This window comes from Lolium rigidum, chromosome 1, assembly GCF_022539505.1.
Source record: "Lolium rigidum isolate FL_2022 chromosome 1, APGP_CSIRO_Lrig_0.1, whole genome shotgun sequence".
Taxonomy (NCBI): domain Eukaryota; kingdom Viridiplantae; phylum Streptophyta; class Magnoliopsida; order Poales; family Poaceae; genus Lolium; species Lolium rigidum.
In genome coordinates, this window is record NC_061508.1 from 116818440 (window position 1) to 116831842 (window position 13403).

Sequence of the window (13403 nt, forward strand, 5' to 3'; positions counted from 1 at the left end):
GTTGGTATCAGAGCAAATGCTTTGACCCTAGGATTAAAACCCTTTAAAGGAGACCTATAGGATTGGTAGTGTCTATAGGAAGTTGTCTTAGCTAAACCAAATTTTTCTTATGACTGGAAATGGATATTCACTTGAGAATAATCCTGACACACTTGAGTCAAACCTTCTTACCTATATTTCCTAAGTGAAATTAGTTAGTTAATCCCAAACATGTAGCACATCATTAAGTCCTTAAAACAATGGATGAGTAGACTACAGTTGGTATACAATACATGGTAGTCCAAAGAGAGGATACAACCATAAGGAAGATATCCTATTGGAAGATGTGTACCAACACTTGTTATGGTTAAGTAAGAATTATCCAGACCTATAATAGGAGTGATGTCAAGTAATGACGATATGTGTATAAGAAAAATATCCTATTAGCAGGTATAATCTGACAATTAATGGGTAAGTAAAATCTATCCCAACTTGTGAAATAATTGATAGTAAGTGGTAAATATAAGTTAGATAAAGTAGTATAGACCATGATGAGTCAATCATGGGAGGTAAGGAAGAGAGATATGGATAAAATATGTTTACTTACATGGTAGAGTTGTTAATCATATATGATTCACCTGAGAATCGTTATGTGATGGACTAAAACGTCATAAATACTTAGGAGGAGTACAATAATAAGTCAGGTCTTCAACAACAGAGCAAGAATTGTGTTCCAAAACCATGGGAAGTGTGCCAAGCACATCATGACCATAGTCTTATGATAGAAACACTCGGAAGGATAGGAGATATATTCCGATAGTTATGTGTTTAGAGTAGCCATGTTAGAACCAAAAGATATCATGGGAGACAGTCCTCAACAAACTAGAAGTGAAGCTAATACTTCCAAAGCACTTTAGGTCAACCACAACTATTCCAGACCACTTTGTTTCAAGTTTATCTCATTGCAATTGTGCAATTAAGGTAAATTTTGAGACAAATAGTAGAATGCCCTATATTCATGCTAAGTATCATGATATAAACCTATATTGTGTGGTGTTATATACTACACATCAGAGCCTGATGTTTAGAGATGTCTTACTCAACTATTATATTCAGGCTTATGATGGTGTGTAATATAAGCACAAAGCTGAATCTTCTTGGATTTTTATTGGATTTCCATTGATTGACTAGATCCATACATGAAGTTTGACTTTGATATGCAAATGCATGTTGCAATATCAAGTTCTTACTTGATGCTATAGATCTAGAGGGTAATGATATTCGTGTGAGGAAGTGACGAGTTCTAAAGATTCTGAAGACAAGATGAAGGTTCATCAGAAGAAGGAAGCAAAATTGTGGGAAGCAACCACAAAACTCCGAAGGAAGTATCAACCAAAACTCATGCTTTGCCTCAACAGAGGAGTACTTTAGTACAGGAGAAGCATGAAGGTGAGAAATATGGTGATTATGGTGAAGCTAAAGCAGATCCATAGTTAATATAGAAGAGGGAATGCATGGGAAATCACTCAGGATACTATATTCATAGTGTCAGCTAGTGGTTCTTTATGCAAAATAAACCCTGGATGAAGGAAGAGGATATATGAAATCATAGCAGATATAAGAAGACCATAGTTGATATCAGAAGACCATAGTTGATATAGGATCAATACTGCGAGATAAAGTAGAAGGTGTCTCGTCCAGTAGTCAGAACCTATAATAGAATCCATTATTATTTTTTAGATATCAAATAGCCACAATTGATATCAACTAGTCCATAATTGGATTCTTCATACCAAGAAGCTGTGAACAAATAAAATTTTGTTAGCCAGATAATTATGACCTATAATCATTTAATCGAAGGATTCATGTCGGATGTCCACAAAGGTGTGGATATACCACAAAGATTCTTCGCGAAACCTTAAAAGAGTACAAACCATAAGCTAGACCTAGACCAATATTCTAACCGTGAGTCCAATGGTTGGAAGAAAAGGAGTTCAAGACCATAATAAAACTCTAAGGGGTAGAGTAAAGATTGAGTTGGATGTACAATGACTCAATACTTTGAGCCAGATAGAAGATGAAGGTCTGAACTGAGAGGAAGTTCAATCTTATATTCATAAGATTGTTGGACACTACTTTCAGAAGGATGTCAGACCAGAAGCCGAGGTTTATACCTCGACGAAGTAAGAAGTGGATTGTAACTGGAGGAAGTGAATAGTACTTACTCAGTAGTACAAAAGTTCAAGGAAGTTAAGCATAAAGAAGTTGGACGAAGAAAATACCGTAGACCAAATACAGCTCAAAAGGGCCAAAGACCGAAGAAGATGGACCATACCAGCATCAAAGACTAATAGAATAATTCCTTTCATGGAACCTAAAGAACCCAAAATAGTTTTAGGTATCAACTATAAACCATGACTGGATGGACTAAATGAGTCTAATCCATTCCTAGGGAAGTAAACCATTAAGACCATTCCATGGTAAGTACCTTACTAAGTACCATTATTGCACTTTTGGTAGTAAGGGAAAACAAAGACCTATTTAGAAATTAGGAGTTTATTATAAAATTAGCCTTCAAATAAGACCAGCAGCACCAGAAGAAGTCTCAATCATTGAATCTTCAATGAGAAAGGAAACAAGCTTATAGAGTTGGAAGAAATCAAAGAATCAAAGTAAGAACCATGGTTCAGGATAGACACTAATGGATTCCAGGAAGAATCTGGAAAATGGAGAGACTCAATGATATCCAGTAAGCTCAATTCGGAGTTCGAGAAAAGTCGTAGTCCGCACAAGTCAGATCCACACTCCAAAACGTGAGAGAGATCAAACTTCGAGGACGAAGTTTAGTTTAAGGGGTAGAGACTGTAATATCCCAGTATTTGGGATTACAAAAATAGAGGAAACAGATGTGTGCATTGCATTCATGCATAGAAAATCCGGGAATTTTCGCGCTTTAAAGTAAAACGATCACGATAGCTGAAGTTTCACTTGATCTTGGTGGAATTGAAGTAGCTCATCAAGTCAAGCGCTATAAACCTCAATGTGACTTTGTTAAAACCTTGTTTTGGGTAGAGATGATTTGATCTAAGGGGTTAGATCAAATGGAACTAATAATTAACACAACAACACTTTACCCAATAATAAATTGCTTGATCTTATAAAAGATTATAATATGGTAATCCTTGTCATAACATATGAACACCTATTCAATTGCAAATCAAGTAACAATAAAATGGAGACACCATTCTTCACTTATCTTTTCCATATCTTTAACAAATAAATATTCCTACCATGAACCTCATGGTATTTCTTGAACTAAACTTTTGAATTAAACACCAACACAAGCTTATCATTAAACCCTAGATATGGAAGAGGTTTATACACATCAAAGAGATAAGAAACAAACCCTAAATTATTAATACTTAAAAGTTGAGAAACTACCTTGGGAGTATAATTTAATTCACTCTTAAACTAATTACTAAATATGGTAAAACACAAGGACCTAAGTGCATAAAAACCACACATTGTTATTTTAATCATAACTTATTAAATATATGGAATATCACAAACTAAATTCATTTACATTACGAATTATAGTTCAAACTATTTGAATAAAATTAACTATGAGTATTTTGAAACTCATATGATCATGCCTTGATGAAATCAAACATCACCATACAAAATTGAGGTATAATCCATGCCTTTGACATTTTGATCCCAATTAGAATATAAATACAATCACATATGATATACTGACTCACCCACAAGTATAAAATCCTTCACAAGATATTTAGTAACAAAAGCCACTTGGCTATCCAAAAACAAATCAAATGAGAGGATAATATCCATGCCACATAGGATGAAAATATCTACATAGCTTGAATCCTAAGCTATGCCACCTCATGCTTAAAGGATTGCTATGGATGAGAACATGACAACCAAACACCTTACTCATCCTATCAAAACAAGAGTCACCCACCTATGTGTCATCACACTAGAGCATACCCAAGCCTATAAAAGGAACCCTCTACCTCATTCATTCCATCATCTTGTACCATGATACAAGCAAACCAAAGAGTTGGGCCACTCCATAATTTAGATAGGACCAAGATGAAGCAGCTAGGAGGTGGAGGCATACCACAAGAAGCAGGTTTATCAGATTTCGTGAAGAACAAGCTACATAAGATAGCAAGGTAGAATCCTTAGGCAAACCACATATTCAGATAATCACATCATCATTCCTTGAGTAGAATCCTAGATGATCGGGAGAGGGTCATCCTCATCCTCTCCGTGTGCTGGAGGTCAGCACGACGACGTGCTCGTCTTCTCCCTCTTGCTGGCGAGTCCTCCTTCCTCGACGACGTGACGAGGCCCGCTCCGACGCCTATAAAAACCCCGGGACGAGCTCTGGCCTCGGTTTTCTTCTCCTCTCGTTCAATTTCCGCCCAAACTGAAACCCTAGCCGTACGGTCTCCGACCATCGCCGCCGACTGGGGCCACCCCTAGCCTCGCCGTGACCACCATCGGAGCCGCCGTCCTCGACATGGTCACCGTGCGCGAGGAATCGAGCCGAAGCTCCCGTCAGCGCCCATGCCTGGCCGTCTTCTCCGACGCCGGTGGTGGCCCAATCCAGCGAACCACGCCATCTCCGACCACGCCGTCACGCGCATCATGCTCCTGGTGAGCTCCTCGATCTCCTGGTGTGCCCGCCTTGCTCGGTCACGCCCCGTAGTGTCGCCTCGTCGTCGTTCACTTTCCGCCGCCGCAGCACCTCATCGCCGGCCATGCTCCGGTGGTCATTAGCGGGCGGCGCTGGTACCGTTAGGAGCACCACGTTGTGCTGAGTCGAATGATGTGAAGATCCCGTCCGCCCGAGCCCAGGAACGGCGGCGCCGTCACCGGCTTACCGCCGGCAGAGAGCTTCTCTGCCACGTCGTGGATTTTGACCTCGGTCAACGTCCGCGTGGCAGCCGACGTGGCTCTGGCACACGGGTCAGTGCCTCTGCGGGTAACAAGCCGGGTAGATTTAGTTTTTCCTCTATTTTAATTCCAATTCAATAATTACTGAAACTTTATTAATATTTATAAAATTCATCTTAACTCAGAAAAATTCAAATGAGATATTAAAATGTTCATAAAAATAAACTCTATTCATTAAAAATATAATATGAAAAATTTATTCTAAATAAAAATTTAATTATTTAACCCTATTAATTTAAGCCTTTATTAATAATTCTAAATTCAATTAAAATTCAATAATTAGGAAACCTTTCCAAATTAAATAAAAACCATTAAATAAATAAAGAAAACATTAAAATTAATTTTCTTTATTTGTTATCTTATTAAATCCTTATTAGAAGGATTTAAACCCTAAATAATAATTACCTTAATTATTAATTCCTTAAAATAATAAAATGCCAAATTCAATATTATGTTTATTTAAAATTTATTAATAACTCCCACTTTATAATGAAGTTATTAAATTAAGAACTATATGGTAGAATAGGAAATCCTAGTTCCATTATACATAAAATAGTAGTTCCATAATTCCATGTGAAACCTAAAACCCTAATTCAATTAGGAACTCTAGCTCCATTAATCCATATGAACCCTAATTTGTCCTAAACCTAAACCCTAGGTTATACCATGTGATCATCCTAATTTCTTTTAAATCATAGAACCATATAGAACCTAGATACTGGTCATGTACACATAAAATGTAGAAGACCTATCACTAATAAGAGATGGGTATCCCATATGTTCATCTTCATCTGACCTAGATGATCAAATAGGGTTAACCAAATGTAAACCCTATTTCCAGGTCCTCAGAGACATCAACCTTACCTATCCATGCTTAGCATCACACCATTGTGATGAATCCTGATAGCTAGCAACCATGCCAATATTGTGCAACCTATTCCATACACACTAAACCCTATTAGTGTTAGATAAATATTAATCATCCTATTTAGGAAACCACCATTCCTTACTTAGTAGATCCAACAGAAACTCTAGACAACCTCAACCTTAACTGAAATACTTCTTATTACTTAAGAAGTATGTTCTTCAAAAGTTATTCTTTTGAAGTAAATAGAGAGTATTCATCAACCCTACCTAATAGAACCTATAAACCCTAGCCATCTATCACTAGTAAGACAAAACCAACCTTGATAGCACCTAATTGTAATTAATTGCTTAAGATGCTTAGGCTTAACTCAACTCTACAAGTCCTAGCTATTGATGAATCCAACTTTGTTGTGATCCATCAAATACTTACTCCAGAAACCAATTGGAACCATAGTAAATTAAACCATAGAAACCCACAAACCCAATTGTCCTACTTATTATTTATTAAAGAACATGTTCTTCAAAAGTTATTCTTTTGAATTATATAAGAAGTAATCATTAATCATGCCATATAGTACTAAAACTGACAACTGTTCTTTACATATTAACATCATGCCAATTATCATTCCTTGTGTGCTCAATTGATTACTACGCTTCTTATATAATTTGTACATGATACCAAGTAATCAAACCTTAATAAGAACCTTGTTTGTGAATCACTCTAAAAGTGCAACACACCCTGAACCAATCATTACAACTCACTGATCCTAAATCATCGGGGTTAGGTCACGATTAGAGCGATTGCATCTCATACTTATGCATTATTGCATACTTGCCAATCTTTTAAACATCGTCCTTACCGGACGATGATGCTATTTCAGAATTTGGAGTTATTGCGTATCGAAGACCTTGTCTGCATAATCTTGCAGACAAGAAAGGCAAGTTCATCGCTTGCTCATGTCATTTGATTATTTTTACCAAATTACTTGCAAAGTACTATAATTATCACTATTGCATAAAAAGCAAAACCACTATTTTCATAACTATGAATATGACTATGTGGTGGGCAATGGAACCATGGATTGTGTTGATATGGTGGAGGTTCCATTGCAAGGGTTTATATCCATCTAGGATTAAACAACAAATGTCGTCCAGTGATTCTTGTGCTCGTAATACCCGTGTTAACCATAAGATCCGGAATGGGACGGAGTAGTCAAAAGTGTTTCCACCTCTCGTTCATCAACGGATGCGCTTTACCGTAGACACTTGTATCCGTCGGGGCAAGCGGTTGGTTGGGGAAGCCTTAAGTCCCCACGGCATAGTCCGTAGACACTTGTCGCTCGAAGAACAAGCGGTAGGCTGGGGAAGCCTTAAGTTCCCCACGGTATTGCGGTCTATGATGGGTTGCAGCTACCGGCGAAGGAGTTTGGTTAACGAGTCCCAAACTGTCATCGTGGTCGGGGTCCACCCGTGAGTGGGAATAATGGGACCGACGAGGACCCAGGGTCGGGGTATGCAACAAAGGGTGGGTGTTCGAGATAGCGGAGGAACATGATTGACTAGGACCTTATACCGGGCCTCACACCAAAGGAAGTGTGGACGGGTCATTCCCGGTTGGCACCAAGGTTAAGATCTCTTATGGGTAAAGCAACACACCTCTGCAGAGTGTAACGAACTGTGACCAGTCACTCCCTGTTCCGGGTTTTGGAACTGCGAACGCTGCCGGAAAGGAACTCCATGAAGTTCTAGTCAACCGGTGAAGGCTGACGGACATAGCTCTTCAGAATAAAAGCAACCTTTTGAAGAAATGATTACAAAAACCTGCATTGCCTATGACTTTCTGGTCCATGGCCGTAGCTAGTGCGTTAAACACCTCTTTCCTATAATGAACTTGTTGAGTACGCTCGTACTCATCCCACTCTTAAATCCCCTGCTTAGATATGGAGGCATCGAAGGAGGATCTACGGTACAACTCGAAGGCTGAGGAGTCAACAACTACTTCAAGAGACAGGACCCTGTCAGAAGAGTCCGATACCTTATCCAAAAAGGAGAAAACCTAGATTAGCAATAGAAAGGAACTAGCTTCCTAAACCTAGCTCCTATTTAGTTAGAATCTATTCATAGCCTCTATAGCTAGTTAAATACTCTACAAATAGAGTTCGTGATAGGATTAGACTACGAGTCGTTCTTCTGGAGTTTATTTGCAGTTTTACCTCATTGTAAAGTAGGAGGGGCTGTGATGATCTTATGTAACAGAGTCTGTGTGTAATTCTATAGACATACCTTGGACCCGCATATGTTTCTGTTGTACCACTCTGAGCGATATAATACTAGTGGAACGGTGTTTCATTGGTGTTATATCAGACTTGCATACTACACCATGCAGTGGTATGCCGGGTCACCACAGGCGGGAAACTCAAGATGGAGCGGCAAAGTCGGCCGTAGAGCATCTCCAGCCGCGTCCCCCAAAGCGTCCTCCAAACCGCGCCGGATCGAGCGTTTGGGGGACGTGTTTTGTTCGTGCCGTGTTTGGGGGACGTCGCTCCCCAGCCGCGTCCCCCAAACGCCGCCCCCAAATGAATATTTGTGCACGAAAATAAAGGTTTTTATTCAATTTTGATTATATATTACAAAGTTTGAATGAAAACGGCTAGATTTCATCTAAACCTAGACTACTGACCGCCCGGCGGCACGTTCGACGGCCCCGTCCCGTCGTCGCCTCCCCTGCGCCGCAGCTCCTCCTGCGCGCGCCTCCTCTCCTTGCGTTCGGCGGTGGCCAGACGGTGCCGCTCCCGCCGCGCGTCCTCCGCCGTCCCCTGCTGCGCCGCCTGGAGGGAGAGCTCGATGGCGCGACGAATATGCGCCTCTTCGCGGGCACGGGCGTCGTCCTGGAGCTTCTTCTCCAACTCGAAGGACTCGACGAGGGCGCGTTGGTGATCGGCCGTCTCGTCCGGGTGCGGGCCGTCGTCGTCGGACCACTCGAACTCGTCGTCGTCGTCCTCCACCTCGGTCTCCTCCGCCTCGGCCTCCTCCTCCTCCATTGGCGCCTCCTCCTCCACATCTGTTGGCGCCTCCATCATCGCCGCCGCAAACGCGTCGGCCTCCGCCGCCAACTGCTCCGCCCGCCTCCCCCATAGCGCCGTCAGCGCCGCCTCCCGCTGCCGACGCTCCTCCGTCGTCACCTGCTGCTGGAGCTCGATCGACTCACACTACACCATGGACCAAATGTGGTGGCACATTATCTGCCGGGAAAGGTCAACTAATGGGGCAATTCAACTGCCGGCAAAGGTTTTTTCCCGGCTGTTTGGCCTGCCCTGTAAAACCCAGCCGGCAAAACTCTTTCCCGGCTGTTTTACCATTACCGGCAGTTATTCTGCCGCCCTCGCTGTATTTGTGCCGGCAGTCTTGCATCTTTCCTGGCATACAGATTAGCCCGCCGGTGAACATATGTGCCGGCTGTTTGCAGCATTGCCGGCCGCAGCTTTGCCGCGGACGGCTGGGGTGGAGACGCAGCAGGATGTGACGGCGGAGTACGGACACGCTCGGGAATAAGAAGGGGCAAGGAGAAAGCCGTGTGCGGATGCGGCGGCGCCCATGCTCACCGAGGGGTGGGTCGAGGTGGAGAAGGCATCGACAGATTTGGGCTGTGGTGTAGAGGAAGACCCGCCGGCGGTCGTCCCGGCGGCGCTTGCTCGGTGGCGTGGAGGCGGAGAGCGGCGGCGCGGCGTGGGAGGCGGAGAGCGGCGGCGCGGGGCGGGAGCTTAGGTGCGGCGGCGCTCGTGCAGAGGCGGAGCGCGGCGGCGCGGGATCGAGATGGCGGAAAGATTGGGGAATTGCGACATAGTTTTCGAGATGGGGAAAGATTAGGGATTTCGCGGGGTGAGGGGATAAACTGGACGCGGGCGGCACACGCGGCAAAGTCCCGAATATTTTCGCTCTCCGCGCGGATATGTCTGCAACCCGCGCCCAAATTTTTGGTAGGTCGTGACTAGGTGTGCCGGCTGTTTTGTCTGCCGGGCCGAACACGTACCGGCAGTTAGACTGCCTCTGTATATTTACCGTGGTTGCTGGCAGTGAATAGCCGGGACATCTATGTTTTTGCCGGCTGTTGAACTGCCCTTCATAGTTTGTGCCGGCTGTTTGTTTCTCCCGGCTGTTAAAATGCCTTCTAAAGTTGATCTTTGCCGGCTGTTATTTGCCCTCAAATTTGGTCCTGCCTCTGTATATTTACCGTGGTTGCTGGCAGTGAATAGCCGGGACATCTATGTTTTTGCCGGCTGTTGAACTGCCCTTCATAGTTTGTGCCGGCTGTTTGTTTCTCCCGGCTGTTAAAATGCCTTCTAAAGTTGATCTTTGCCGGCTGTTATTTGCCCTCAAATTTGGTCCGTGGTGTAGTGTCACGCCGCCGGCGCTCGATCGAGTCACGCCGTTCACGGAACAGCGCATGCCGCTCATCGCGCTGGCGCCGGCGCTCGTCAGCCCATTGCTGCTCCATCTCCTCCCGGTACCGGCGCCGTCGCGCCTCTTGTCCCGTCGAGGCGTCGAACGCCGCAACGGTGTCGCACTGCTGCTCCTGCCACGCTGCTGCCGCCGCGGCCTCCTCAGCTGAGGAGGCAGGGGCGGAGAACGCCGCTAGATCCGCCGCCTGCTGCGCCTCACGCCGCTGGCGGGCCTCCTTCTCGAGTGCCTCCTCTAGTGCCGCACGCCGCTGGCGGGCTGGAAGTGGAGGAGACGACGGTGGAGGGAAGTGGCCATCGCCGGGGTGGTTCGCCATTGCCACTGGTGATGGAGGAGACGGCTGTGGAGCGACGAGGGCTGTGTTTGTTGCCGGCGGGGTGTGGTGGCTACCATTGATGAGCCGGGAGACCTTTTATAGACGCCGGCGTCGGGAAGAAAGCGCGGGAACGGACGAGAAGAGGCGGGAAGATCGCGCGGGAACGGGCGGTGGCGTGCGAACGCCGGCGACGCGTGGAGGCTGCGCGGCACCGACGAGACGTCTCGCCCGCCCTCCGTCGCCATTAAGGCAAAGATGCCGCCGTGTGTCACTGCGCGCGAATAACTTCCGTCGCGAGGTAGGTGACGGTTAGGTTAAAATTAACTGTGCCGCTGACGCGTCGGCCCCGCCACTCCCCGCCTCGCTTTTCCTTGTGTCCGGCGTGCCCCGAGCGTCCCCTATGGGACGGGGACGAGCTCGGGACGCCGGACACCGTATAGGAGCGCGCCGGACAAAAAAAAGGCTTTAGAGGACGCGGCTGGAACGCATTTTTGATCCGACGCGTTCCAAAATCCTTTTGGGGTACGCGAGTGGAGATGCTCGTAGATGCAGAGGGAGGCGAGGTAGGCAGTCCATCCGCATCCGCATCACCGCCCGGCCGCCACATGTGTCAGCACCGCACATGCCGACGCCACCGTTCACCGTTACGCACTCTCTAGCAGCCCGGCCAGTGCCCTACCTAGATCACACTACTAGTTGCTCACTTTGCACCTACCTCCCGTCCCTCCACCGCATGCGCGCGCGGGCCGGCGTGGCAGCCGCTACGCTCGACGAGGCCAGGTCGTGTCATGCCGTCCGTCACCCTAACCACCTCCGCCCTCCCTCCACCGAACCAACCAACTCCTCGTCATCCTCATCACCTCCTCCCACACCTCCCCAGAGAAGCACAGAAGCGCCGCCCGCCTAGCTATATAAACCCGCCCGCTCTCTCCTCCCCACTCTAGCACGCACGCCGCACCACACGTGAGCTAATCGATCGTTGGGTCGAGTCGTTGTAAACCATGGGGCGGTCGCCGTGCTGCGAGAAGGCGCACACCAACAAGGGCGCGTGGACGCGGGAGGAGGACGAGCGGCTGGTGGCCCACGTGCGCGCGCACGGGGAAGGCTGCTGGCGCTCGCTGCCCGGCGCCGCCGGCCTGCTGCGCTGCGGCAAGAGCTGCCGCCTCCGCTGGATCAACTACCTCCGGCCCGACCTCAAGCGCGGCAACTTCACCCGCGACGAGGACGACCTCATCGTCAAGCTCCACGCCGTGCTCGGCAACAAGTGGTCGCTCATCGCCGCCAGGCTCCCCGGCAGGACCGACAACGAGATCAAGAACTACTGGAACACGCACATCAGGCGGAAGCTCCTCGGGAAAGGGATCGACCCCGTCACGCACCGCCCCGTCGCCACGCCCACCGCCGTGTCCTTCGCGCAGGCAGTCCCTGAGGCGCCCAAGCCACCGCAGCTTGTTCTGTCCCCGCCGGTGCCGACGACCGCGACCCCGAAGGAGGAGCAGGAGAGCAAGGTGCCCAGGTGCCCGGACCTCAACCTGGACCTGTGCATCAGCCTTCCGTTCCAACAGGAGGAGCAGATACGTCCCCCGCCGCCGGCGGCTAGAGCGCACGCGAAGCCGGTGAAGACGGAGCCTATGCCTCTGCAGGGCGGTGGCGCCCTCTGCTTCCGCTGCGGCCTGGGCCGAGCTGCCGAGTGCGTGTGCAGCAGCAACTTCCTCGGCCTCAGGGCCGGCATGCTCGACTTCAGAAGCCTCCCGATGAAGTGAGATCAGCGAACAAGGGATTCCGATCGATCAGACCTCTGCTGTAAATTGTTACTGTTGCCAAGTTCTTAGCTTTTAGTCTAGTAGGAAAGAAAAATACAGGGCGAGGAGGAGGAGGAGAGGAATCATGCATGGGCGAGGATCCGTAGCGAGATCCTCCCTGCTCTCCTTCGACATGCCCCCATTTTGTGTAAAATATTTACTGCCCCGCTTATGGCCAGGATGAAATAATAACAGTCGATGCTAAGCCAGATCCGTGCAAATTCCCAGTCTTTCAGTTTTCCTTATGAAGTTTCTCATATGAAGAACTTCTGGGAGCAGCGATTTGGCTCTCGGGCGCACGTGCTCCCGCGTGGTGATTGGTCCACTAGCGCATAGGGTGGTGTGCCACTTGATTTTGGTGAAGGAATACATATGGGTAGAAAATTGGTTACACGTACGTGAATCGTATGAGATTTAATGGACCAGGGGTAGAGAGATGAACGTGGCGTGGGCAGGCCATTCCTGTACCGTCGGTACATAATGACTCGTGAAATTGCATCCTGGTAATTAACAACAGCAAAAAAAAAGGGGAGTGAATGGTACAGATTTGTATCCAACGAGAATTCCCTTTTTGCAGCCTCGTGGTTTGTGGACTCTTACGACGAAAAAACATGAGCAGCCTCTCTCCCGTATAAAGCAATGAAATTTCTTCTCGGCTAGGGGATAATTAAAATCATCCTTAGAGCATCTTTACTTGTGATTCCCAAATAAGCGTCAGCAGCAGTGCCTATATAACATTGTTCATACATTAAAATTTAAGTTTTCTTTGAAAACTTCATAAATTTAAGAATAAATAGGGCCGGCCGTTTCACATTGGGGAGTCCCATAATATCAGCCGCCAAAAATTTAAGTTTTCTTTGAAGACTTCATAAATTTAAATAGATACAGAAGTTCATTAATTTTTTTGCAAAAGATTGTGCAATTTAAATTAAAACATTAAAAATCTTAAACAAATAGAAGGCCCGGTAGGTCGTGCTCTCCACGCCATCGTCGTAGTTGGA

The 13403-nt window shown here is 46.5% G+C and overlaps 1 protein-coding gene across 1 annotated transcript; it reads left to right on the forward strand.

Moving 5' to 3' along the window:
• Window positions 1–11600: 11600 nt before the first annotated feature.
• LOC124680727 (myb-related protein Zm38-like) lies at window positions 11601–12611 on the forward strand. Its single transcript, XM_047215781.1, has one exon. The coding sequence runs from the start codon at window positions 11602–11604 to the stop codon at window positions 12361–12363; it is 762 nt and encodes a 253-aa protein (XP_047071737.1). The 5' UTR covers window position 11601; the 3' UTR covers window positions 12364–12611.
• The last annotated feature ends 792 nt before the right edge of the window (window positions 12612–13403 follow it).

Bases quoted from the DNA above. Each gene is read 5' to 3' on its own strand.
- LOC124680727 (XM_047215781.1), top strand. From the start codon at position 11,602: ATGGGGCGGTCGCCGTGCTGCGAGAAGGCGCACACCAACAAGGGCGCG.